Source organism: Pseudophryne corroboree, chromosome 2 (genome assembly GCF_028390025.1).
Source record: "Pseudophryne corroboree isolate aPseCor3 chromosome 2, aPseCor3.hap2, whole genome shotgun sequence".
Classification (NCBI taxonomy): Eukaryota; Metazoa; Chordata; class Amphibia; order Anura; family Myobatrachidae; genus Pseudophryne; species Pseudophryne corroboree.
In genome coordinates, this window is record NC_086445.1 from 76,551,615 (window position 1) to 76,578,394 (window position 26,780).

Genomic DNA, 26,780 nt, shown 5'->3' on the forward strand with positions numbered 1-26,780 from the left:
TGCGTTACGCGTTTATGTAACCCGAACGTCTTCAGTTCGTAAGACGGATACGTTATTTGTTCTCTATGATGCTGCCAAGATGGGTTGGCCAGCATCTAAACAAACTTTATCCAGATGGATAAAACTGACCATACGCCAGGCTTACCTTCATGCTAGGTTACAACCGCCTACGTCAGTAACCGCTCATTCCACACGTTCTGTGGGAACTTCATGGGCAGCTGGTCGTGGGGCTTCTGCGACGCAGCTTTGCCGGGCGGCTACATGGTCTTCAGTGCACACGTTTGTGCGCTTTTACAAGTTTGATACTTTTGCGGCATCAGCATCTAGCTTTGGCCGCCTAGTGTTACAAGTGCCAAACTGCTCTCCCGCCCACGGGGGAAGCTTTGGTACGTCCCAAGAGTACTCCAGTGACCCCTAGTGGATGAAAAAGAAAGTAGGATTTTGGTACTTACCAGGTAAATCCTTTTCTTTGAATCCATAGGGGTCACTGGACGCCCACCCAGAGCAGTTTACTTACTTGGGGTTAGTTCTGAGGATCTTATGGTAACACATTTTCACCGACTGGTTCAAGTTACAAGTGCTGGTTAGGGTGTCAACTGTTAGTTGTCAGTAACGTTATGGGTTAACTTCGTTATTGTCAGTTATGTTATATGTAATACTCCATTATTAACCTCTCTTAATTCCTGTTCGGCTCAGTAAAAAACACTGAGTAAGTGCTCAGGGATATGGAGGGGTGGAGTGTTACTAAATTTAAATATTCAGTGCTGTGTTCCTACGGAAGCCCGTCCATATCCCAAGAGTACTCCAGTGACCCCTATGGATTCAAAGAAAAGGATTTACCTGGTAAGTACCAAAATCCTACTATCGGTAAGTACCAAAATCATCTTTTCTCTAACGTCCTAGAGGATGCTGGGGACTCCGTAAGGACCATGGGGATAGACGGGCTCTGCAGGAGACATGGGCACTTTAAGAAAGACTTTAGGTCTGTGTGTGCACTGGCTCCTCCCTCTATGCCCCTCCTCTAGACCTCAGTTTGATACTGTGCCCAGAGGAGATGGGTGCACAGTCCCTGCATCGAGGGACTGAGGAGAGAGAAACAGACCTACTTCTGTGAGTTTCAAGGCTCTGTTTCTTAGGCTACTGGACACCATTGGCTCCAGAGGGATTGGTACGCAGGTCTCGCCCTCGCCGTCCGTCCCAGAGCCGCGCCGCTGTCCTCCTCGCAGAGCCGGAAGATAGAAGCCAGGTGAGTATGAGAAGTAAAGAAGACTTCAGAGGCGGCAGAAGACTTCATGATCTTCACTGAGGTAACGCACAGCAGTAAAGCTGTGCGCCATTGCTCCCATACACCTCACACACCGCAGTCACTGTAAGGGCGCAGGGGGGGCGCCCTGGGCAGCAATAAAACCTCTCCATTAGCAAAATAAGTATATACATGTACAGATGGGCACTGTACATGTGTATAACAGAGCCCCCGCCAGTTTTCAGGAATTGAGCGGGACAGAAGCCGCCGCCGAGGGGGCGGGGCTTCTCCCTCAGCACTCACCAGCGCCATTTTTCTCCACAGCGCTGAGAGGAAGCTCCACGGACTCTCCCCTGCTAATACATGGTGATGGAGGGGTTTTAAGAGGGGGGGGGGGGGGGGGGGGCGGCACAAATTTGGCAGATATAAAGTATAAACAGCGCTACTGGATAAACATTTAGTGTTTTTTTTTCCAGGGTCATATAGCGCTGGGGTGTGTGCTGGAATACTCTCTCTGTCTCTCCAAAAGGCCTGGTGGGGAAACTATCTTCAGATAAGAGGTTCCCTGTGTGTGTGGTGTGTCGGTACGCGGGTGTCGACATGTCTGAGGTAGAAGGCTCACCTAGGGAGGAAGGGGAGCGTATGAATGTGAGATCTGTCGGCGGTGCCGACACCTGACTGGATGGATATGTGAAATGTTTTAAGTGCTAGTGTGAACTTATTGCACAAAAGATTAGACAAAGCTGAAGCTAAGGAACAGTCAGGGAGTGAACCCATGTCTGTACCTATGTCGCCGGGACCTTCAGGGTCTCAGAAGCGCCCACTATCCCAGATAGGAGACACAGATACCGACACGGATTCGGACTCCAGTGTCGACTACGATGATGCAAAGTTACAGCCAAAAGTGGCTAAATGTATTCGATATATGATTATTGCAATAAAAGAAGTGTTGCACATCACAGAGGAACCCCCTGTCCCTGACACAAGGGGGTATACATGTACAAGGGAAAGAAGCCTGAGGTAACTTTTCCCTCCTCACATGAGTTGAACGAATTATGTGAAAAAGCTTGGGAATCTCCAGACAAAAAACGGCAGATTCCCAAAAGGATTCTTATGGCGTATCCTTTCCCGCCAACGGGCAGGATACGGTGGGAATCCTCTCCTAGGGTGGACAAAGCATTGACACGCTTGTCAAAAAAGATAGCGTTGCCATCCCAAGATACGGCTACCCTCAGGGATCCTGCTGACCGCAAGCAGGAGGTTACCTTGAAATCCATTTACACACATTGTGGTACATTACGCAGACCGGCAATTGCGTCGGCCTGGGTTTGTAGCGCTGTAGCAGCGTGGACAGACTCCTTATCAGCGGAAATTGAGACCCTAGATAAGGATACCATTTTATTGGCCCTAGGCCATATAAAGGATGCTGTCTTATATATGAGAGATGCTCAAAGAGACATTAGTTTACTGGGTTCCAGAATAAACGCTATGTCTATTTCTGCTAGACGAGTCCTCTGGACCCGGCAGTGGACAGGTGATGCCGACTCAAAAAGACATATGGAGGTCTTACCCTTGTCAAAGTCAGAAAAATATCACGCTACACATTGCCATATATGCACCTCATGCGAGTGCCTGCTGCAGCACGTGCATGAGCCCTCCCGTGCGTGCGTATACTCGCCTTTGCGTGCACCCGCAGGCGCACGATATGCGCATTTACGGTAGAGTTTGTGTGCGTCTAGCGGGCGACTCAATCGTAACATATTTTAGTCATATAATGTATTTTGTAGATTATGGTCCCTTTGATAGAATCTGAAAGTTTAGTTAATGTAGCATGTTCAGGGACAAAGAGATCCCTCTTTGTTTGATACGAAGGGTCAGACAGGGGTTACACAGTGGTGTTTAGTATCCATCGGAAGAGAATATAATTAGCAATATTCCGGTGTTGGTTTGAAGCGGATTACTCGCTCGTGCGAATAGTTATGGACATAAGAAGTTTATGGACATTTACTATATTTGCACTTTATTACCCATGCGGCGGGAAACCCAGTTTCCCTCCCACCTGAGCAGTTTAGAATAGTCACAGCCCACCTGTATGAACCAACCTATGACCTTTTGTTATAATGCGGAGACGAATTCCTGTGTCCAATGAACAATAAGAATGTAGGGACCATTGTACTGTATTGTGTGTAGTGTATAAAAAGACAAGCCGACCTGGGCCAGCTCTCTACTCTTCTCAACGGTTCTCATCACTGATAATCGGGAGCTGGATATCCAGAAAGGCGCTTGCGATTGTTTCCCCTTGTGCGTAAGTTCTCTGCAACCATTTTGTCTCTTATTAATGTTATAAGCCATTCTCTCTCTCCTTCCCCCTTAAATGTAATTGTGTCTTTGTTGTATTTTTACGTGTAGTAACTCGGTTAGGTATTTTATGTTATCTTGGTAGTGTATAACTTGTATTGTGTATTCTTTTGCGATTGAATGTTCATTCTCTCCCTTAAAAGGTGTTAGAACCTTAGACCGGTATTTGAGTGTTTATTATATTGCTAAAGTGTTCTCTGAGCGTCACATACGCTCATACAGCTTTTAAACTAACTGAGTTACATTGTGTTGCATTTACACCTTATCACTGCACAAGGGTTTACAGTATAAGTACATTGTTTATGATATTGTTACAAAGGTTTAACTCTGTGAGCGTCAGCACCGCTTGTGATCTCCTCGTGGTCTCGAGCGTCCGCTACGCTGATAGCGTATCATTACGTTAGTCGGCAGCCTATAGCGTGCTTGCCTTTACGCTTTAAGCCGTGAGCGAACGTGCCGCTCGTGCGTCTCGTCCACGGCTAAGCGTTTGTTACGCTACGTGCGTACTCTTATGATATTCCATACGCCAATTGCGTACTGTGTTCATTAACCTTTTAGAGTGTTTTTAATAGGATAAATTATAGGCTTTTACACCCTACAAGGGTGAGGAATTGTTTGGGGAAGGGCTCTCGGACCTGGTCTCCACAGCTACGGCAGGTAAATCGAATTTTTTGCCTTATGTTCCCTCACAACCTAAGAAAGCGCCACATTATCAAATGCAGTCCTTTCGTTCAAATAAAAGCAAAAGAGTACGTGGATCGTCCTTCCTTAAGGGCAGAGGTAAAAAGCTGCACAGCACAGCTAGTTCCCAGGAACATAAGTCCTCCCCGGCCTCTGCAAAATCCACCACATGACGCTGGTGCCCAGTGGGGGCACGTCTTCGACTTTTCAGCCACATCTGGGTTCACTCACAGGTGTATCCCTGGGCAATAGAAATTGTTTCTCAGGGATACAAGCTGGAATTCGAAGAGGTGCCTCCTCGACGGTTTTTCAAATCGGCTCTACCGACTTCTCCCCTAGAAAGGGAGATAGTGTTAAATGCTATTCACAAATTGTGTCTTCAACAAGTGGTGGTCGAAGGTCCCCTGCTTCAGAGAGGAAAAGTTATACTACTCAACCCTGTTTGTAGTTCCGAAACCGGACGGTTCGGTCAGACCCATATTGAATTTAAAATCCCTGAACCTATACTTAAAACGGTTCAAGTTCAAGATGGAATCGCTCAGAGCGGTCATCGCAAGCCTGGAAGGGAGGGATTTTATGGTAACTCTGGACATAAAGGATGCATACCTTCATGTCCCCATTTATCCACCTCACCAGGCGTACCTGAGATTTGCGGTACAGGATTGTCATTGCCAATTTCAGACGTTGCCGTTTGGGCTTTCCACGGCCCCGAGGATTTTCACCAAGGTAATGGCGGAAATGATGGTGCTCCTGCGCAAGCAGGGTGTCACAATTATCCCATACTTGGACGATCTCCTCATAAAAGCGAGATCACGAGAGAAGTTACTGAACAGTGTGTCACTTTCATTGAAGGTGTTACAGCAACACGGCTGGATTCTCAATATCCCGAAGTCACAGCTGGTCCCTACGACTCGTCTGACCTTCTTGGGCATGATTCTGGACACAGACCAGAAAAGGGTTTTTCTTCCGATAGAAAAAGCTCAGGAACTCATGACTCTAGTTAAGAACCTATTGAAGACAAAACAAGTGTCTGTGCATCATTGCACTCAAGTCCTGGGAAAAATGGTGGCAACATACGAAGCTATTCCCTTCGGCAGGTTCCATGCCAGGACTTTCCAATGGGACCTATTGGACAAGTGGTCCGGGTCACATCTACAAATTCATCAGCTGATCACCCTGTCCCCCAGGGCCAGGGTATCTCCTGTGGTGGCTGCAGAGTGCTCACCTTTTAGAAGGCCGCAGGTTCGGCATTCAGGATTGGATTCTGGTAACCATGGACGTGAGCCTCAGAGGGTGGGGAGCAGTCACACAGGGAAGAAACTTCCACGGACTTTGGACAAGTCAAGGGACTTGTCTTCACATCAACATCCTGGAACTGAGGGCCATATACAACGCCCTACGTCAAGCGGAGAACTTACTTTGCGACCAACCAGTTCTGATCCAGTCAGACAACATCACTGCAGTGGCTCATGTAAACCGCCAAGGCGGCACAAGGAGCAGAGTGGCAATGGCGGAAGCCACCAGGATTCTTCGCTGGGCGGAAAATCATGTAAGCGCACTGTCAGCAGTGTTCATTCCGGGAGTGGACAACTGGGAAGCAGACTTCCTCAGCAGACACGACCTGCATCCAGGGGAGTAGGGACTTCATCGGGAAGTCTTTGCACAGATTGCAAGTCGGTGGGGACTGCCCCAGATAGACATGATGGCGTCCCGCCTCAACAAAAAGCTACAGAGGTATTGCGCCAAATCAAAAGACCCTCAGGCGGTAGCAGTAGACGCCCTAGTGACACCGTGGGTGTTCCAGTCGGTCTATGTGTTTCCTCCTCTTCCTCTTATACCCAAGGTGTTGAGAATAATAAGAAAAAGAGGAGTGAGAACAATTATCATTGTTCCAGATTGGCCATGAAGGACCTGGTATCCGGATCTGCTGGAAATGCTCACAGAAGATCCGTGGCCTCTTCCTCTAAGACAGGACCTGTTACAACAGGGGCCATGTCTGTTCCAAGACTTACCGCGGCTGCGTTTGACGGCATGGCGGTTGAACGCCGGATCCTAGCGGAAAAGGGAATTCCGGATGAGGTCATTCCTACTCTGATAAAGGCTAGGAAAGACGTGACAGCGAAACATTATCACCGGATATGGCAAATTATGTTTCTTGGTGTGAGGCCAGGAATGCTCCTACGGAAGAATTCCATCTGGGCCGTTTCCTTCACTTCCTACAGACTGGAGTGAATTTGGGCCTAAAATTAGGCTCCATTAAGGTTCAGATTTCGGCCTTATCCATTTTCTTTCAAAAAGAATTGGCGTCTCTCCCAGAAGTACAGACTTTTGTGAAGGGAGTGCTGCATATTCCGCCTCCTTTTATACCTCCGGTGGCGCCTTGGGACCTTAACGTGGTGTTGAGTTTCCTTAAGTCGCACTGGTTTAAACCACTTCAAACGGTGGAGTTAAAATATCTCACTTGGAAGGTGGTCATGTTATTAGCCTTGGCTTCGGCTAGGCGAGTGTCGGAATTGGCAGCTTTGTCTCATAAAAGCCCCTATCTGGTTTTCCATGTGGATAGGGCGGAATTGCGGACCCGTCCTCAATTCTTGCCTAAGGTGGTGTCATCTTTTCATATGAACCAACCTATTGTGGTGCCTGTGGCTACACGAGATTTGGAGGATTCCGAGTCCCTTGATGTAGTCAGGGCTTTGAAAATTTATATGGCCAGAACGGCTAGAGTCAGGAAAACGGAAGCACTGTTTGTCCTATATGCACCCAACAAGGTTGGCGCCCCTGCTTCGAAGCAGACTATTGCTCGCTGGATCTGTAACACGATTCAGTGGGCGCATTCTGCGGCTGGATTGCCGTTGCCAAAATCGGTCAAGGCCAATTCCACTAGGAAGGTGGGCTCGTCTTGGGCGGCTGCCCGAGGGGTCTCGGCACTACAACTGTGCCGAGCTGCTACTTGGTCGGGTTCAAACACCTTTGCAAAGTTCAAAAAGTTTGATACCCTGGCTGAGGAGGACCTAAGGTTTGCTCATTCGGTGCTGCAGAGTCATCCGCACTCTCCCGCCCGTTTGGGAGCTTTGGCATAATCCCCATGGTCCTTACGGAGTCCCCAGCATCCTCTCGGACGTTAGAGAAAATAAGATTTTAAACCTACCGGTAAATCTTTTTTTCGTAGTCCGTAGAGGATGCTGGGTGCCCGTCCCAAGTGCGGACTACTTCTGCGAGACTTGTATATAGTTTTGCTTACATAAGGGTTATGTTATAGTTTCAGCAGGTTGGACTGATGCTACGTTGTTTTTTTCATACTGTTAACTGTTTAATAGCTACACAAGTTATACGGTGTGATTGGTGTGGCTGGTATGAATCTTGCCCTTGGATTAACAAAAATCCTTTCCTCGTACTGTCCATCTCCTCTGGGCACAGTTTCTCTAACTGAGGTCTAGAGGAGGGGCATAGAGGGAGGAGCCAGTGCACACCCAGACCTAAAGTCTTTCTTAAAGTGCCCATGTCTCCTGCGGAGCCCGTCTATCCCCATGGTCCTTACGGAGTCCCCAGCATCCTCTACGGACTACGAGAAAAAGATTTACCGGAAGGTTGGTTATCTTATTTTTGTTATCCTAGCCCTAGACCTCCCCCTAGTGCCTAACTCTAACCGTTCCCTTCCGCAGCCTAACCCTCCGCCAAGTACTATCCCAAAATGCCCTATCCCAGTGGTTTCTACGCCTTATCAGTTCACAGCGCCCTTTTGCCCAGCACCTCTAAGTAGCAAAAATAATTAAGCTCAGGAAATTGTGCTCATCAGCCATCTATAGGTTGCGCTTCTTGGATTTTGTATGGTCTGTTAGGATAGTTCTCCTATCTTGTCTGTTCTGATAACTAATGTGGTTCTGTTGCTTACAGAATGCCTTTCAGCCCCTGCCAGCTGAGGTGGACGTTTCGGGGGTTCCGGCGTCGGAGCATTCTTCAGTAGGAACGTCTTTATCAGAGCAATTTGCAGGTATTCGTGTTGTATGTTCTGTGAATTAATCGATGGTTCTCTCATCTCTGAGATCCGCCTTAATATGCAAAGATGCATGTTACCCTGCACCATGATGATTTGTCAGCAAGAGGCAGCGTTCTGTAGCAGGCTGGCTGTGACCTTATGACTTATCTTAGGAAGCCGGATGTACCTTAGCAATCATAGTAGCTGCGTGCTATGTATCAGGTTAATACATCTGCCCCCATGGTTCCCTGCCAGGTTACTGTTCACACGTATGCTGTACATAAGGAAAACGTCCTACTCTGCGTTATGCCTGACGATACTGTGTTTTATCACAGAGCCTGATAGCATTAGTTGTGTGCCTGCTGCTATGGTATTTTTATATGACACAATCTAAATGTATTCTTATCTTGATGGGCCCATAAATGGCTGTATAATCACACAGCAGCAGTATCCTACGTCATCCCCTGCTAGCACTGACCAGCAATAATGATTGTTCCGCAGAGCTAGGCCTGGAATTTATATCTACCCCAGGGAGTCTGCAAGAAGCCTTCCTGATGAAGAAAAGACATTTAATTGAAAAATCTTCCAAAAGAATTCAAGAAATGAAAGAGAGGGATCGAGTTCCAAAGAAAATGGATCTGCAATCTCGACAGAAGGATAAACCGGTTTCCCAAGCAGAGCAGAGGCCCCATTCTGGTAAGTGCTTGCACCCCGTTCTATTTGTGTTTAGTTGTAACTCGCAGTGTTCTCCGGGCTCCTTACTGTAATGCTGAAGTACAGTATTTAAGGTGTTGAGTGCCTGTTGTGGTAATCATTATGTTTAAGCTTTTTCTATCTTTACATTAACTGTGGTTGTGTGGACCAGGTCAGCCAAGTGGCCACAGCTGCCTTCAAATTATTTCTACAAGATGGTTGTTGGTGTCTTGGCTGGAGCTGCTGTAGGCGGGAAGGTCCTCCATGCAGCTGATGCTACTATGGCATTACTCCAGTAGATGGCGACCTTGAGACATCCTATCATCTGTGTCTCACTGCCAAATATAAATCTATAGATGGAAGGGAATTTGTACTTTACTGTGAAATCCCTGATGCTGTTAGGGGACATCGGGGATAACACAGGATTTTTAGAGGGGTGTTGAATGAATGCTTGATTTTAGTGCTCGTGTGTCCAACCCATGAAGAGAGCATAATTAGTATGTAACAAGCTGTAACTTGCCTCATACATTGGGGGTCATTCCGAGTTGATCGCTAGCTGCCGTTGTTCGCAGCGCAGAGATCAGGCTAAAAATCGGCATTTCTGCGCTTGCCGCGCAATGCGAACACGCGACGTGCGGGTACAAAGGGCGTTGTGGTTGTGCACAGGTTCTAGCGACGTTCTCATTCGCACTGACGGCCGCAAGAAGATTGACAGGAAGGGGGCGTTTCTGGGTGTCAACTGACCGTTTTCAGGGAGTGTTTGCAAAAACGCAGGCGTGTCTGAAAAAACGCAGGCGTGGCTGGGCGGGTGTATGACGTCAAATCCGGACAAGAATAGGCTGAAGTGATCGCAAGCGCTGAGTAGGTTCAGAGCAACTCAGAAACTGCACAAACTGTTTTTGCAGAGCTCGGCTGCACATGCGTTCGCACTTCTGCTAAGCTAAAATACTCTCCCCAGTGGGCGGCGGCATAGCGTTTGCACGGCTGCTAAAACTAGATAGCAAGCGGTCAACTCTGAATGACCCCCATAGTGCAGTGTGTGTAATACATCAGACATATACAGGACTAGTGATCACAGTAACACGTTATATGCAGCAGTAGCGCCAGCTGTACATAGTGCACTGTATGTAATTCATCAGACATATACAGGGGATGTAGTTACGTGACCGGCGGTCAGGATACCTCCACCTTCATCCCGAGCCCTGAAAATCCCGACAGTCTGCATGCCGATTAGAAGGGACTATTCCCACTTGTGGGTGTCCATTCTGCGTCCGGGATCCCGGCGTCGGGATGCTGACTGTCTGGATCCTGGCCGCAGGTAACACACCCCCAACCCATATATAGGGCCAGTGATCACAGTAAGCTGTTGGATGTAGCAATAGAGCCAACCCGCCAGAGCGGAATGTTTTTCCAGGTGTGAGCACCATTCTACAATCCAAGTCCTCTTCTCTGCTCCTGTCACCTGTTTGAAAGATGACCGTTGGAAGCTGATTGGCTGGAGCACCATTTTTCATACGCAATGAGTTTGATCATTCACGACGAGTTTTATCACTCGTTGATAAATGGGCCCCTTGGTATGCTGCGACTAGACATGCTCCGCACCTCTGTTCCATCCCTTATACTGCATGTTTTGGCCATAGCTCTAGTAAAAACTTGTATACTACTGCTATTGTGATCATGCTTTCAGCCACAGGCATGGAAAGGGGGGGGTTTCAGTTAACTGGAACCACCCTGGAGTTTACCTGTGGACATATACCAGCAAACTCAGGAGTGTGGTCCTATGTCCTTGAAGCTACTCCCTTCTAAATGTTGTCTTAATGCTTTGTAGATGTTAAACCAGACAGGATTGGACAGGAAAGTGCTATAGAGGAGAATCCTATTACTGTGAATATACTCCACATTTGTGAAAACGTATAAACGTCCATGATGTTCATGTGATCTGTCATGCACTAAAAAAAAGTTAATGTTCATGTGTAACATGTTCAAAATATTGCCATGAATGTAGTTAGATGCTGCTGTGTTGCAGCATGTGAATGTGTTTGTGTGTTCCTGTCATCAGCCACCTGCTTCTCATTCACTTATTGCTATCCCCTAACCAATGAGCTTATTCCATTTGCAGACACTGCCGGCAGTGACGGAGGTCATTTGAAGAAAGTGGTTGAGGTCAGAGTGTGCACCCCAGAGGACCGGAAACTGTCTGAGATAGAGATGCACCAGCGCACTATACGGTAGGGTCAGCGCTATTTAGTGGTTTTTGTTTTAAATAACTTTTAAATAAATCTACAGCTCCAAGATGGGAATCCATTAAGATGCTTGTAAACACTGCCCATGTTAACCAAACAATAAATGCATTTATCCGTGTATAACTTAAGGTGACCATCCACTACTCAGACTTGTCTGAACTGCAGATCGCATCAGCTTTCTCTTGAACTCTCCCGGGAATCTGATCGGACCCTGGCTTTAATTTTCACTACATTCACTTCAGATATCTGATGCGATCTACCATGTGCCAGATCGCATCAGATATATCTGATGCACACATGCTACATGTAATCATTCTGATGCTGCTGCTGCCGTGTTCTGTGGTGGGTGGGAGTGGCCAGGGAGATGCCAATCAAGTGACGCTTCAGATGAATCTGATCAGATACATCTGAAGTAAAAAAACAGGATTTTAATACCTACCGATAAATCCTTTTCTCCTAGTCCATAGAGGATGCTGGGTTCCATTTCATGACCATGGGGTATAGATGGTTCCGCAGGAGCCATGGGCACTTTAAGACTTTTCAAGAGTATGAACTGGCTCCTCCTTCTATGCCCCTCCTCCAGACCTCAGTTATAGGAACTGTGCCCAGGGAGACTGACATTTCGAGGAAAGGATTTACTTTTATACTAATGGTGAGATTCATACCAGCTCACACCTCAACCATGCCGCACAACATGGCATTCAACATAACACGCCAAACAGGCATGAACCATTTACAGCAACATGCTGAAAACAAATGTAACACACTTGTGTTACTAACTGAATAAAACTGCAGGTAAAGTACGCACTGGGTCGGGCGCCCAGCATCCTCTACGGACTAGGAGAAAAGGATTTAACGGTAGGTATTAAAATCCTGTTTTCTCTTTCGTCCTAGAGGATGCTGGGGTCCATTTCATGACCATGGGGTTTATACCAAAGCCCCAGTACGGGCGGGAGAGTGCGGATGACCCTGCAGCACCGATTAACCAAACTTGAGGTCCTCATCGGCCAAAGTGTTAAACTTATCAAATTTAGCAAAAGTGTTTGACCCTGACCAAGTAGCTGCTCGGCAAAGTTGCAATGCCGAGACCCCCCGGGCAGCCGCCCAGGACGAGGCCACCTTTTTAGTAGAATGGGCCTTCACCGACATAGGTAACGGCAATCCAGCCGTAGAATGAGCGTACTGAATCGTACTTCTGATCCAGCGCGCAATAGTCTGCTTAGAAGCAGGACACCCAATCTTGCTGGGAGCATACAGGACAAACAGAGCCTCTGTTTTCCGTAACCAAGCTGTTCTTGCGACATAAATCTTCAAAGCTCTAACCACATCTAGAGACTGTGACTCAGTGAAAGTGTCAGTAGCTACTGGCACCACAATAGGTTGGTTTATGTGGAAGGACGAAACAACCTTTGGAAGAAAATGTTGACGAGTTCTCAACTCTGTCCTATCTTCATGGAAGATCAGGTAAGGGCTCTTGTGAGACAAGGCCCCCAACTCAGACACCCGCCTTGCGGATGCCAAGGCCAAAAGCATCACCACTTTCCAAGTGAGAAAACTTCAATTCTATCTCCTGCAGAGGTTCAAACCAATCTGATTGAAGGATCTGCAACACCACATTAAGATCCCATGGTGCCACTGGGGGGACAAATGGAGGCTGGATGTGCAGAACCCCTTTCACGAACGTCTGAACTTCTGGAAAGGAGGCCAATTGTTTTTGAAAGAAAACTGGTAAGGCCGAAATCTGGACCTTGATTGACCCCAATCTAAGGCCCGCATCCACACCAGCCTGCAGAAAATGGAGAAAACTTCCCAACTCAAACTCTTCCGTAGGAGCCTTCTTGGATTCACACCAAGACACATATTTTCTCCAAATACGGTGGTAATGTTTAGACATTACTCCTTTCCTGGCCTGAATAAGAGTGGGGATGACTTCCTTTGGAATACCCTTTCGGGCTAGGATCCGGCGCTCAACAGCCATGCCGTCAAACGTAGCCGCGGCAAGTCTTGATACACACACGGCCCCTGCTGTAGTAGGTTCTCTCGAGGAGGAAGAGGCCGAGGATCTTCTATGAGCAACTCCTGAAGATCTGGATACCAAGCCCTCCTTGGCCAGTCTGGGGCAATGAAGATTGCTCGAACTCTTGTTGTTCTTATTATTTTGAGAACTTTTGGAATCAGTGTAAGTGGAGGGAAAACATATACCGACCGAAACACCCACTGGGTCACCAGTGCATCCACTGCTATTGCTTGAGGGTCTCTCGACCTGGAACAATATCTCTGAAGCTTCTTGTTTAATCGAGATGCCATCATGTCTACTTGAGGAACTTACTAAAGACTTGTCACCTCTGCGAAGACTTCTTGGTGGAGGCCCCACTCTCCTGGATGGAGATCGTGTCTGCTGAGGAAGTCTGCTTCCCAGTTGTCCACTCCCAGAATGAAAATTGCTGACAGAGCTCTTACATGTCTTTCTGCCCAGAGGAGAATCCTTGTCACCTCTGCCATTGCCGCTCTGCTTTTCGTTCTGCCTTGCCTGTTTTCCTTGGAAGCTTTCCCCCTGTGTGACAGCTCCCCAGCCTCAGAGACTTGCATCCGTGGTTATTAGGACCCAGTCGTGAATCCCAAACCTGCGTCCCTCTAGTAGGTGAGAACTGTGTAGCCACCACAGGAGCGAAATCCTGGCTTTGGGGGACAGGATTATTCCGGTGCATGTGTAGGTGGGATCCGGACCACTTGTCCAACAGGTCTCACTGGAATACTCTGGCATGAAATCGGCCAAACTGTATGGCCTTGTAGGCCGCTACCATTTTCCCAACAACCGAATGCATTGATGGATCGACACGCTTGTTGGTTTCAATATTTGTTTGACCATTTTCTGGATTTCCAGAGCCTTTTCCACTGGAAGAAATACTTTCCGTACTTCTGTGTCCAGAATCATCCCTAAAAAGGACAATCTTGTCGTCTGTTCCAACTGCGACTTTGGAAAATTCATGATCCAACCGTGTTGTTGGAGTATTGACAGGGCGAGTTCTGCACCAACTGTTCCCTGGATCTCGCTTTTATCAGGAGATCGTCCAGATAAGGATAATATTGACTCCTTTTTGACGAAGGAGGACCATCATCTCCTCCATCACCTTGGTGAATACCCTCGGTGCCGTGGAGAGTCCGAACGGCAATGTCTGGAACTGGTAACGGCAATCCTGTACTGCGAATCTCAGATAAGCTTGGTGAGGAGGATAAATGGGAACATGCAAGTAAGCATCCTTTATGTCTACTGACACCATGAAGTCCCCCTCCTCCAGACTGGAAATCACTACCCTCAGGGATTCCATCTTGAATTTGAACCTTTTCAGGTAGAGATTCAGATTTTTCAGGTTTAAAATAGGTCTGACCGAGCCGTCCGGCTTCGGAACTACAAAGAGGCTTGAATAAAAACCTTCTCCTTGCTGTGACAAGGGTACCAGGACAATGACCTGATCCTGACATAATTTTTGAATTTCCGTTGTTACTGCCTCTCTTTCTGGAAGAGAAGCTGGCAAGGTCGATTTGAAAAATCGGCATGGGGGGATGTCTTGAAACTCTAGTTTGTACCCATGGGACCCTATTTGTAAGACCCATTGGTCCAGGCCAGATTGAATCCAGATTTGACTGAAAAGTTTCAGACGTGCTCCCACCCGAGTGGACTCCCGCAAGGGAGCCCCAGCGTCATGCTGCAGATTTGGCAGAAGCAGGGGTGGACTTCTGCTCCTGCGATCCGGGAGACGCTGCGGATTTCTTTCCTTTCCCCATTCCCCTACCTGCAAAAAAGGGGGAACCTTTGGCCTTTTTGTTGGCCAAAAGGACTGCATGTGAGAGTAATGTGTCTTTTTCGCCGGTGTAGGAGCATAAGGCAAGAATATCGACTTACCTGCGGTAGCCGCCGAGACTAACGCATCCAGCCCATCACCAAACAAGGCCTCACCTTTATACGGGAGAGCCTCCATATTTCTTTTGGAACCTGCATCAGCATTCCACTGGCGAATCCACAACGCCCTCCGAGCCGATACTGCCATGGTAGCGGTTCTTTATCCCAAAAGACCAATATATTTCATGGTTTCTAGTATGTACGCAGCAGCGTCTTTGATATGACCTAACGTTAGGAGTATCTCGTCTCCATCTATTGTGTCAATGTCTAATGACAAGTTTTCTGACCACTTCTCAATAGCACTACTCACCCACGCACAGACAATGGTAGGCCTGAGTAGTGTCCCATTGGCCACATCAATAGATCACCTCACTCACTTGCGCCTGTCGGCTCCTTAAGTGAAGCCATTCCAGGCGCAGGGAGAAACACCTTTTCTCTTTTATGACAGGGCCCTGGCTAAAATGCGGGGTGACTCCCACCTTTTGGGAAAAGGTAAGCTGCCTGAATTCCTTTTGGGAATCTGAAATTTCTTTTCAGGTTAAATCAGACTCCCTCCAAGAGACTGTTCCTGAGGTGGAGGGAAAATTACATTACTTCTTTACTAAAGTAAACCCTCTCCTTGTGGTAAAAGGGGGGCTTCGTAACTTCTAACACCACCTTTTATAGCTAAAACATGTTTTGAATGCTTTTTTGCTAATTTAGGACCTATTCCCCTGGAATCACTAGTGTCGACACAGGAAACAGAGTCCATGTCGGTATCAGTTTGTACTACTTGCAAATTTGTATGTGACCCAGAGGGGTCCCTGTGGATGAAAGGCAGAACTATTAAAAATCACATCTTCAACAGATTATATTCAGTTTTCTGTATGAGATTCAGTAGTGATTAACACTATCATGTAACCTTTCACCCAGTCAGGCTCTTGGTGTCATAATACACCTCTGTGTCTCTAACATGTCTCCCACAGAGGAAGAGATTCCTTCCACAGACATGTCACACACGTGCTCAACCACACCACAGACACTCCAGGAGTTATAGGGGACAGACCCACAGTAAAATCTGTCAGAGGGACACAGATAGGATTTGCCAGTTCACAACCCAGCGCCAGTAACACAATGTCTGTGAACACAAAATGCTAATCACACAATTATATAGCACCAAATTCACTGTGGCCCCTCCTGTTTTGCACCCTGATACTTGTTCAGTAGTGGAGGAGAACCAGCGTTGTCTCTGCAGCCTGAGGTGAGAGAAATTGGCGCTGAGCAGTGTGCTGGCTGACTGAGGAGGAAGCTCCACTCTTCAATGGTGTGTTTCTTTATACTGGCGCGGGTAGGACTGTGCCTCAGCAACTTATGCCCCATATTTATGCCAGTTTCATGCTGCCCAAGTCCCCCCCCCCCCCCGCCAGGCACACGGTACCTTTAGCCGTCACTTTCTTGATTGAAGATCTGTCTTCTAACACTCACCTGACTTCTGGCTCTGTGAGGGGGGTGACGGCATGCTGTGGGAGTGAGCATCTGGGCACGCCTGGCGTTCAGTTCCCTTCAGGAGCTAATGGTGTCCTGTCAGCCAGAAGCAGAGCCATGAAACTCTTTAGGAAGTTGGTTCCTACTTCTGCCCCCTCAGTCCCACGAAGCAGGGAGACTGTTGCCAGCAGTTCTCCCTGAAAATAAAAAACCTAACATAAATCTTTTCAGAGAAACTCTCTGGAGTGCATCCAGTCTGCCTGGGCACATTTCTAAAACTGAGGTCTGGAGGAGGGGCATAGAGGGAGGAGCCATTTCATACCCTTGAAAAGTCTTAAAGTGCCCATGGCTCCTGCGGAACCGTCTATACCCCATGGTCATGAAATGGACCCCAGCATCCTCTGGGACGTATGAGAAAAACACTCCGATGTGTACCTGATTTCTTCAGATAAATAGTTGGGGCAGCCACAGAGATCTGTAATTCAGACATATCTGACACAGGACTGCGCATCGGATCGGAGAAGCCATCCGATGTGACACTTTTCTTCCAAATCGGACTAGTGGAAGGGGCCTTTAGTATTCTGTAGCCCTCACTGCGCTTTATTCTTTCTCATCTGATTCTCAGTCCTGCCTGAGGTTATCGGCTTACAGTGACCTAGACTGGTTGGTGTCCTGTGTGTAACATCCGCTGCCAGTGGAAACTGCTAAAGTATTGCCTCTAAATGTCTTTCTGTCCTCTTCTCCAGGTTATATAATCGGCTAGATGAAGTGAAAACAAGGAAAGAGGAGATGATGCGCCAGGAGTCCTACTCCAGGAACCGGGAAAAGGCTAAAGCGTTTAAGAAGGTATAGTGGTGCAATCCAAGTTACTTTTCCTGACTTTACCTACATCAGGGAACATTCTGCGTCCATTCCGAATTTCTTCCCCCTGCCAGGCTTTCTGTAGTATACATTTTGTTTGGATCATGTGAACTCCATTTACTGCTTCATGTTGCGTGTTTGGGAATATAGGGGCAGATGTATTAAGCCTGGAGAAGTGATAAAGCAGTGATAAGTGGAAGGTGATAACGCACCAGCCAATCAGCTCCTAGCTGTAATTTTTCAAATCCATAATGATTGACTGGTGCGTTATCATCACCTTGCGCTTATCGCTGGTTTATCACTTCTTTATCCTTTCTCCAGGTTAATACATCTGCCCCCTAGGTTCCCTGCCAGGTTACTGTTCACACGTATGCTGTACATAAGGGAAACATCCTACCCTGCGTTAGGCCTGATGATACTGTGTTTTATCACAGAGCCTGATGCGTTATAACCTTACACTTATCACTGCTTTATCACTTCTCCAGGCTTAATACATCTGCCCCATAGTGTAAACACCATAAGCAGGGACTGCATATCCTGCACCTGCAGTGCAAAACGGTTTGCCAAAGTGTAAATTGCTGGTTATATATATATATATTTTTTTTTTTTACTTTCTTCCAACTCTAAATCAGGCCCCCTGAATATTTAATGGTTCTGTGTTGAGATTATGCTCTTGTACTAGCTATGAGAATGTGATTGTGTTCTTTAATACTGTACTGTGTTATATGCCAAGCTATTTATCCAAATTTACTCCAAATATATGCGCAGCAAATCACGCATTTACACCCTTGAATTCCATGTGACACATCTGTACTGCTCTGTTTGCAGAGAACTTTGGAAAAGCTGAGGGCGAATAAGATGAAGTAAGGACTATGAAGAGCTGCTGCGGACTGGAGAAAAATTGGCCACTGTGAACCTGTCGGTTATTATCAATGCTGATTTACATGGCACAATCATTGAGATACACGAGTGGAACTCTTGGCCTCCAAGTGCGTTTTGTTACTACTTAGGCTTTCGTAAAGTCTAGCAAGTTCTTTTTTTTTTTTTCTGCTTCTTTACAATAGCGTTACAAGAACCTGTCGACTAACACTCTGGAGGCAGCCATATTGTGGTCTTAACCAACATTTATGAGAATGCAGCTTGTGGGGTATATTCAATTGAAGTCTGATCCATTCTGACATTCATTTGTCTGAATGGATCCGACCTGGGCTATTCAATGCAATCTCAATTGGACTTTAAAAAAAGTCGAATTGAGATGAGGGAGCTGAGACGGGGGAGAGCCGCGGGCAGATGGGGGAGAGCAGCGAAGTCTCGCTTGCTGGAACCGGGTGGACCCTGCTGTGACATCCTCTGGCTACACTGCCCGCTGCTGTAGCGCTGCTCTCCCCCGTCTGCCCGCGGGCCGATCCACGTGCTTTTCGACAAGTCGTATTCCTCGACTTGTTGAATAATTTGATGTTAGATTGAATAGGTCGGAACCACTTCCGACCTAAAAAAGTAGAAAACTGCTGTCTTTTTGACAGACGGCAGCTTTCGACTTAAGTTGAATATACCCCTGTGTCTGTTGATTAAAAATTAACAACCTCACGAGGTACGGGGTACTCTGTGTCATGAAGGCTCCACCATTTTGTCTTTTACCTCAAATGGGTATATGTAGGTGATTAGTCCACGTTATTTGTAGCTCTTTTATAAAACTCCTCCAATTCATCATCTTGTTTGACCCTGAATTGTATGCTAGATGTTATCAGAACCAGTTCCAGTTACACTTTAATGCAATCAATACTGTAGTTGCAATTTTATAAATGTTTAGCAAGTTTCTAAAAAGCATTAATGTATATTCTATAAATAACCTTTCCTATATATAAATAATGAAATTATTTTAATTTATGACATGTGAAAATGCTATTACAATCTGGCTTTTGTTACATTTTTATAAAAAATAAAAAGTTAATAATTATATTTTTCGTGTATGTGAGCGTGATACATTGTGTAATGTAAAGTGTACGGATCTGTGTTGCGTCAGAGTTTCGTGCTTTTGTACTGTTAGAATGCAGGCAGCACTGCATGAGGGAACAGTCTGAGAATGTGCGTCTTGTTATAATGACTGTTGAGCTACTGCATTAGGCAGGAGTACCCGCACGGTGTGAAGAGTTTCTGTCCTATACAACAGTGATAAAGCTCAAAGTCATTGGTGTTTAAAACGTAAGCCTTGTTCTGCATCCAAACTCATCCGCAGTCATTAGTCCATGGTAACCTTTCCGTGAGCAAAAATAATCTCCCATGCTCCCATGCTATAAAGCTTTATACTTATTATGCTGCGCTGTGTAGACAGAATATATCATTATTCACATGAGCAATTTATAATCCGTATTCTCTACAACACACTTCTGGTTGATTCATCATGTAACCATTAGGTATATAGGTAAGTCTTCGCATATCTTTCACCGGGTACTCTGATTTACTCCCACACTGGGAAAAGTACAAACTCCACACAGATTGGACCCTAGTCGGAACTGAACTGTCACCCCAGTGCTGCAAATTAGCAATGCTAACCACTGTGCTGCTTCTGTAGCGTTTACCCAAGATACATTATTGTTGTTACTGTGGTAGTTAGCACTAATTTAGCTAAAAACTTGCAGACTCTGATCTCACTACACTGTTCCCCTATCCCTGTGAGATAAGTGTCTATATATAATGCACCTGTCTGGTACGGAGACTTTGGAAATTTCCTTAGGTATGATTCTGGTGACTCTCAGCTTCCTGAGATTATTTTTATTTTTATATTTTTTATTTTTAGCTTCAAAGATGTAATTACACAGTCTGGGAACTAATTACAGCCAAATGAGGGATCTGCACATATCGATCATTAGTGTCCTAGTAGGAACTGCTCTAGCACATAGACGATCCTGCAGCAAGCTGGAGTCAGCCACATTACATCTCAGAACAGGGAGAGAGACCATAAGCAGTGAGTGGAAGCAGTTCCCTAGGGCCTCATTAGGTGGCCTATTTATCAATTCATGTTTGCAGGATATCCCGCAATTATGGGTATGGGTCGACAGTCATTAGGTCGACCATGGAAGGTCGACAGACATGCATTAGGTCGACATGGTTATCAGGTCGACAGGTGAAAAGGTCGACATGGGTTTTTGGCATTTTTTTGGAGTTTTCTTCGCAAAGTGACAGGGAACCCCAATTAGTGCACCGCGTCTCCTCGCATGTCTCGCTCCGTTAGTGCTGCGCTCGGCACAGGTTACCGTTCCCAATTGTAGTCCACGTGGATCGTCAAGTATGAAGAAGTCCAAAAAATGTGAAAACATTTTTTGCAAAAAAAACTCATGTCGACCTAATGACTGTTGACCTAAGCTGTGTAATGACTGCATCCCCGCAATTATTAGGTTCCCCTTTAGAATGTAATACCACTTTCACATCGCCAATGTCCCACCCAAGAATTGGAAATTGGTCCTTCCCGGGTGGGATCCGGCTTTGGGCCCTAATAGCTGGCTTCCCGATTTGCCGGGTCTGTTGCCATAGCGGTGGGGGAAGAGGGGGTGGAGGCGGCACTGGGAGATGAGCTCATCTCCGCGGTGCCTCTGACTATATAGTGAACGGGTCCCAGGTCCCACCGACCCGGTATTCAACCTGGGAATAACACTGCTTTATTCCTGGGTTGAATTCCCGGGTCAGGCGACCCGGGAATTCCGCCATGACCCTTTCACACCGCACAGCAACCCGGCAATATGCTGGGTCGATACCGGGTTATATCTGCGGTGTTGAAGGGGTATAAGCTGTCACGAGCTGGGCCCTCCACCCTCATGTGCTTATCTTCTCTTACTAAAACCATATTCGACTTCACATGTAACACAGAGCAGGGAAAGGGTCCCTTCAGAGCCCCTGATCCAGCTTGTCAGGCATTTCTTTTTTAATAAAATATTGAAAGTCCTTTAAAAAAAAAAAAGTACATTCTAAGGTAAAAGAAAAAAACAATTAAATTAGCATTTTTAGTAAAGTGGTTAAAGTCTGCAACAGATATAGAATAAATATCCATATCCACCTAATCGTTATACGATTTTAGTTCTCATATGGATTTTTAATGGTTGTTTGATATATACATAATAAAGCCTTTCTCCGGCTGGGTCCACATGTTATCCACAGGATAACATTGGGATATGCCGGAGCGACAGCGGAAATGGCAACAAACGGTCACAAGCTTTCTGGCCTCCCAGGATGCATCAGGACTTCTCCATATAATCCCGCCCACTGACCCAGTCAAATCAGTTTTTTGTTTGGTGCGGCAGGAGCTGGACCATGGTCACAGGGCTGCTGTTAAATAGCAGCCTGAAGCTTTTATTATTTTATTTTTATAGTTTTACTATGTTTTTTTTCCTTTAGTGACTTTTCTTAACAGCATCTTAAACGCATGGTAGAAAGTCGCTCCAACAACTCTTCACCGGGTCGCAACAACGCTTACCTTCGCGGTATAGTGCTGTTTTGACGGGTGTCTGTGTCGGATGATTCTAGCAGGTCCAGCAGACGTAACCAAGCTGTGGCCGGAGCATGGGGAGAAGGTAAGGCATCGGTTTCCTCTTACTAGGGGGGTCCGGACACAGCTTCACTGTATTGGAGGAGACTACAAACAGTGGTTGTTGCGCCCCAACTCTTAAGTGCAATGCTTTAGGGATCATAGGCGCCAGGACTAGTTTGAGGCCGCGATCCTTAGAGTCTAAGTCAGCGGGGGGAGTTAGATGCTCTCCTGGTCGCCCCTCCCCCAAGTTCATGACCAGTTTCCGCGCTTCTCCCGTCCATGAACTAATGACCTCACTTCCGTCTCATACGCTACCACGAGGATACTCAGTCGCAGCTTAGACGCTGCGGTTGTGTACACTAACGTTGCCACCTAGACCGAGTCGCAGACCGTAGCGTCTGCATACACTTATCGTTCACTGAGCGTCTGTGTCTCTCATCAGTTATCAGAGCGGCAGTGTACACCAGTAGCGTCTGAATCCACTCAGCGTCTTTCGAGTGTATTGATGGACATGGAAGTGTGGTGAGTCTCCCTGTATCCCAGTCTATGGAGAAAGGGTTATACAGTACTAAAATTCTCTCTACTTGATGGTATGAATTGTTAATTTTGTACATATTGCATATGAGGCCTGTATATTATTGTTGTTTTCTGCATGATATGTTTGAAAAGCCGGTTAAAAACAGAAATACAATTGTCCCACTTACTTGTAAGTTATTATGATGGTGATTGTATTCTCATATGACAATGTCTAATATTTTATCATGTGACTGACTGCTAGTATGTGTGCTGAATTTTATGTTGTCAGTTCTGTTCTGAACCTCAATTCAGATGCAAGGTTGTGGTCAGATTGATCTCACATCTATCTATCTATCTATCTATCTATCTATCTATCTATCTATCTATCTATCTATCTATCTATCTATCTATCTATCTATCTATCTATCTCTATCTATCTCTATCTATCTATATCTCCTATATAATAGCCCTGTGATTCTGTGCCTGGGTTTCTAACGCTGGGCGTGGCTAGAAGCTCTCATTGGGTTAGTGGCAGGTCTATCACACCCAGTCCACAGCTGATTGGGCGAGAAACGCCCTCCCACACAGGTTACATCCAATGGGAGGCTCTGCCCTTTGCCTGCTGTGTTTTCACAGAGCAGGATTAGCAATGGGACTGATGGAGCTGCAGCTTCAGCCCCACACCCCAAAATAGGCCCCCTGCATCTGCAGCATCATACCCTCCAACAATTTACACATAAACACTGATACACATTCGAAAAGGGTGCGTGGCCACGGGTACAGTGACGTGGCCACGTCCCTTTCCTATACTTTCAATGGAAGCTTGGAGAGTCAAAAAATAGTACAGACCATAAAAAAAAAGGGACTGTACCTGCCAAAAAGGTGCAGCTGGTGGGTGTGTCACTGCATCTGCAGCAAGTCTCTGTGCTGTAGATAGGGGAAAAAACATCCTTTCTCTTTCATCCACTAGGGGACACTGGAGTCCTATACAGTAGGGTTGTGAAGCCTTGAACCGGAGGTGTGGCACAATCTAAAATTAGCATTGTCTGCACAGCCGGCTCCTCCCCCTTCACATCCCTCATCCCTCAGTTTGAAAAATTGTGCTGGAGGCACAATACGTGGAGCAACTGAGCTCCTGACAAAATCTAAAAGGGGCTGCGTAACCCTAATAAAGGGAGAACAAGGCTACCTAAATCCAGAGAGACAAAGATCCCTATTGAAGGGACCTGCCTCTCTCCACAGGAGATCCTCCATAAAATAGTGAGTACTGGTTAAAACTTAGACTAGGGTCTTCCAGTTAGTAAAAGTTTTCTTTTTTTTTTTTCTCCCCTCACTCTCTCTCTTACTTGCGGTTAAAACCTGTTTTAAAGCTCACGTTTATACAGAGGGAGGCAGGGCAGACTAACAGTGGCCGGCGCATGGGAGCCCAAGTGCAGCGTTTCCCCCAGCCTGATTTCCCTGTGAGCAGAGGAGGGCAGAGTGGCGCGCTGCACAGTACAGACAGGCGCTGCTGCGGAAAACAAACCAGGCGCCGCTACGGAAGACAGACCCGTCGCGCACGCCAGCCGGCGGGTCTGCGGCGCGCGGCTCAGCACGGACAGCCGCTGCTACGGGAGACTGACCCGTCGTGCGCGCCAGCCGGCGGGTCCGGGGCGCAAGGCACAGCCGCTGCTACGGAAGACGGACCCGTCGCGCGCGCCAGCCGGCGGGTCTGGAGCGCAAGGCAGGGCTCGGCAGCACAGAACAGCGGGACATAGAAAAGTTAATCCCGCAGAGCAAGCGGAAAATTAAAATTTAAACAGTACTGGACTTACATTTAGTGGGGGCCTTAAATATATATATATATTTTTTTTTCCCCGTTTTGGCGCCAAGCTGAGGTGAGGGATGGGTCCTCCTCCCCCCTCCCCTACAGTAGTGTACATAGGGGAAGGTAAATTAATAAAATAAATAACTCCCCCTGCTGCTCGGCTTGGATAGTGCATGAGAGAGAGTTAGGTAATAGCTCCCTCTGCTGGTGAAATGTATATATAACACTAGGTGCTTCATCGCGCCCTACGGGCGCTCTTCACACCGTCGCAAGGGGCTACGCCCCCTTAACCCTTGCATGCCTTTCTGGGGTTCAATATTTGTATTATATAGAGTTTCTCTAACGTCCTAGTGGATGCTGGGGACTCCGTCAGGACCATGGGGAATAGCGGCTCCGCAGGAGACAGGGCACAAAAGCAAGCTTTTAGGATCACATGGTGTGTACTGGCTCCTCCCCCTATGACCCTCCTCCAAGCCTCAGTTAGGTTTTTGTGCCCGTCCGAGCAGGGTGCAATCTAGGTGGCTCTCTTAAAGAGTTGCTTAGAAAAAGTTTTTAGGTTCTTTATTTTCAGTGAGTCCTGCTAGCAACAGGCTCACTGCATCGAGGGACTTAGGGGAGAGATTTTCAACTCACCTGCGTGCAGGATGGATTGGATTCTTAGGCTACTGGACATAGCTCCAGAGGGAGTCGGAACACAGGGCTCGCCCTGGGGTTCGTCCCGGAGCCGCGCCGCCGACCCCCCTTGCAGATGCTGAAGATTGAAGAGGTCCGGAACCAGGCGGCAGAAGACTTTCAGTCTTCATCAGGTAGCGCACAGCACTGCAGCTGTGCGCCATTGTTGTCAGCACACTTCACACAGCGGTCACGGAGGGTGCAGGGCGCGGGGGGGGGGCGCCCTGGGCAGCAATGTATAATACCTGTATGGCGAAAAATACATCACATATAGCCCTTGAGGCTATATGGATGTATTTAACCCCTGCCAGATATCACAAACTCCGGAGAAGAAGCCCGCCGAAAAGGGGGCGGGGCCTATTCTCCTCAGCACACAGCGCCATTTTCCCTCACAGAAATGCTGGTGGGAAGGCTCCCAGGCTCTCCCCTGCACTGCACTACAGAAACAGGGTTAAAACAGAGAGGGGGGGCACTGATTTGGCGATATGTATATATATTAAAATGCTATAAGGGAGGAACACTTATATAAAGGTTGTCCCTGGATAATTATAGCGTTTTGGTGTGTGCTGGCAAACTCTCCCTCTGTCTCCCCAAAGGGCTAGTGGGTCCTGTCCTCTATCAGAGCATTCCCTATGTGTGTGCTGTACGTCGGTACGTGTGTGTCGACATGTATGAGGAAAATGTTGGTGAGGAGGCGGAGCAAATTGCCTGTAATGGTGATGTCACTCTCTAGGGAGTCGACACCGGAATGGATGGCTTAATTATGGAATTACGTGATAATGTCAACACGCTGCAAGCCGGTTGACGACATGAGAGGGCCGGCGAACAAATTAGTATCTGTCCAGGCGTCTCAAACACCGTCAGGGGCTGTAAAATGCCCATTTACCTCAGTCGGTCGACACAGACCCAGACACGGACACTGATTTCAGTGTCGACGGTGAAGAAACAAACGTATTTTCCTTTAGGGCCACACGTTAAGGGCAATGAAGGAGGTGTTACATATTTCTGATACTCCAAGTACCACAAAAAAGGGTATTATGTGGGAGGTGAAAAAACTACCTGTAGTTTTTCCTGAATCAGATAAATTAAATGAAGTGTGTGAGGATGCGTGGGTTTCCCCCGATAGAAAATTATTGGCGGTATACCTTTTCCCGCCAGAAGTTAAGGCGCGTTGGGAAACACACCTCAGGGTGGATAAGGCGCTCACACGCTTATCAGAACAAGTGGCGGTACCATCTACAGATAGGGCCGTACTTAAGGAGCCAGCTGATAGGAGGCTGAAAAATATCCTAAAAAGTATACACACACATGCTGGTGTTATACTGCGACCAGCGATCGCCTCAGCCTGGAGGTGCAGAGCTGAGGTGGCTTGGTCGGATTCCCTGACTAAAAATATTGATACCCTTGACAGGGACAGTATTTTATTGACTATAGAGCATTTAAAGGATGCATTTCTATATATGCGAGATGCGCAGAGGGATATTTGCACTCTGGCATCAAGAGTAAATGCGATGTCCATATCTGCAAGAAGATGTTTATGGACACGACAGTGGTCAGGTGATGCAGATTCCAATCGGCACAAAGATGTATTGCCGTATAAAGGGGAGGAGTTATTTGGGGTCGGTCCATGGGACCTGGTGGCCACGGCAACTGCTGGAAAATCCACCGTTTTTTACCCTAAGTCACATCTCTGCAGAAAAAGACACCGTCTTTTCAGCCTCAGTCCTTTCGTCCCTATAAGAGTCATATCTGCCCAGGGATAGAGGAAAGGGAAGAAGACTGCAGCAGGCAGCCCATTCCCAGGAACAGAAGCCCTCCACCGCTTCTACCAAGTTCTCAGCAT

General features: G+C 47.0%; 1 protein-coding gene across 5 annotated transcripts in view; it reads left to right on the top strand.

Moving 5' to 3' along the window:
* CEP295 (centrosomal protein 295) overlaps positions 1 to 19,332 on the top strand; it is a 144,174-nt gene extending 124,842 nt beyond the window's left edge. For all 5 annotated transcript variants that reach the window (XM_063951432.1, XM_063951436.1, XM_063951434.1 and 2 more), the window contains exons 29-33: positions 8,177 to 8,273; positions 8,760 to 8,954; positions 11,071 to 11,179; positions 17,306 to 17,405; positions 18,249 to 19,332. In XM_063951432.1, the coding sequence (XP_063807502.1) occupies positions 8,177 to 8,273; positions 8,760 to 8,954; positions 11,071 to 11,179; positions 17,306 to 17,405; positions 18,249 to 18,287 (540 nt within the window). In that variant the 3' untranslated portion in view covers positions 18,288 to 19,332. The remainder of the gene's footprint in view (positions 1 to 8,176; positions 8,274 to 8,759; positions 8,955 to 11,070; positions 11,180 to 17,305; positions 17,406 to 18,248) is intronic.
* The last annotated feature ends 7,448 nt before the right edge of the window (positions 19,333 to 26,780 follow it).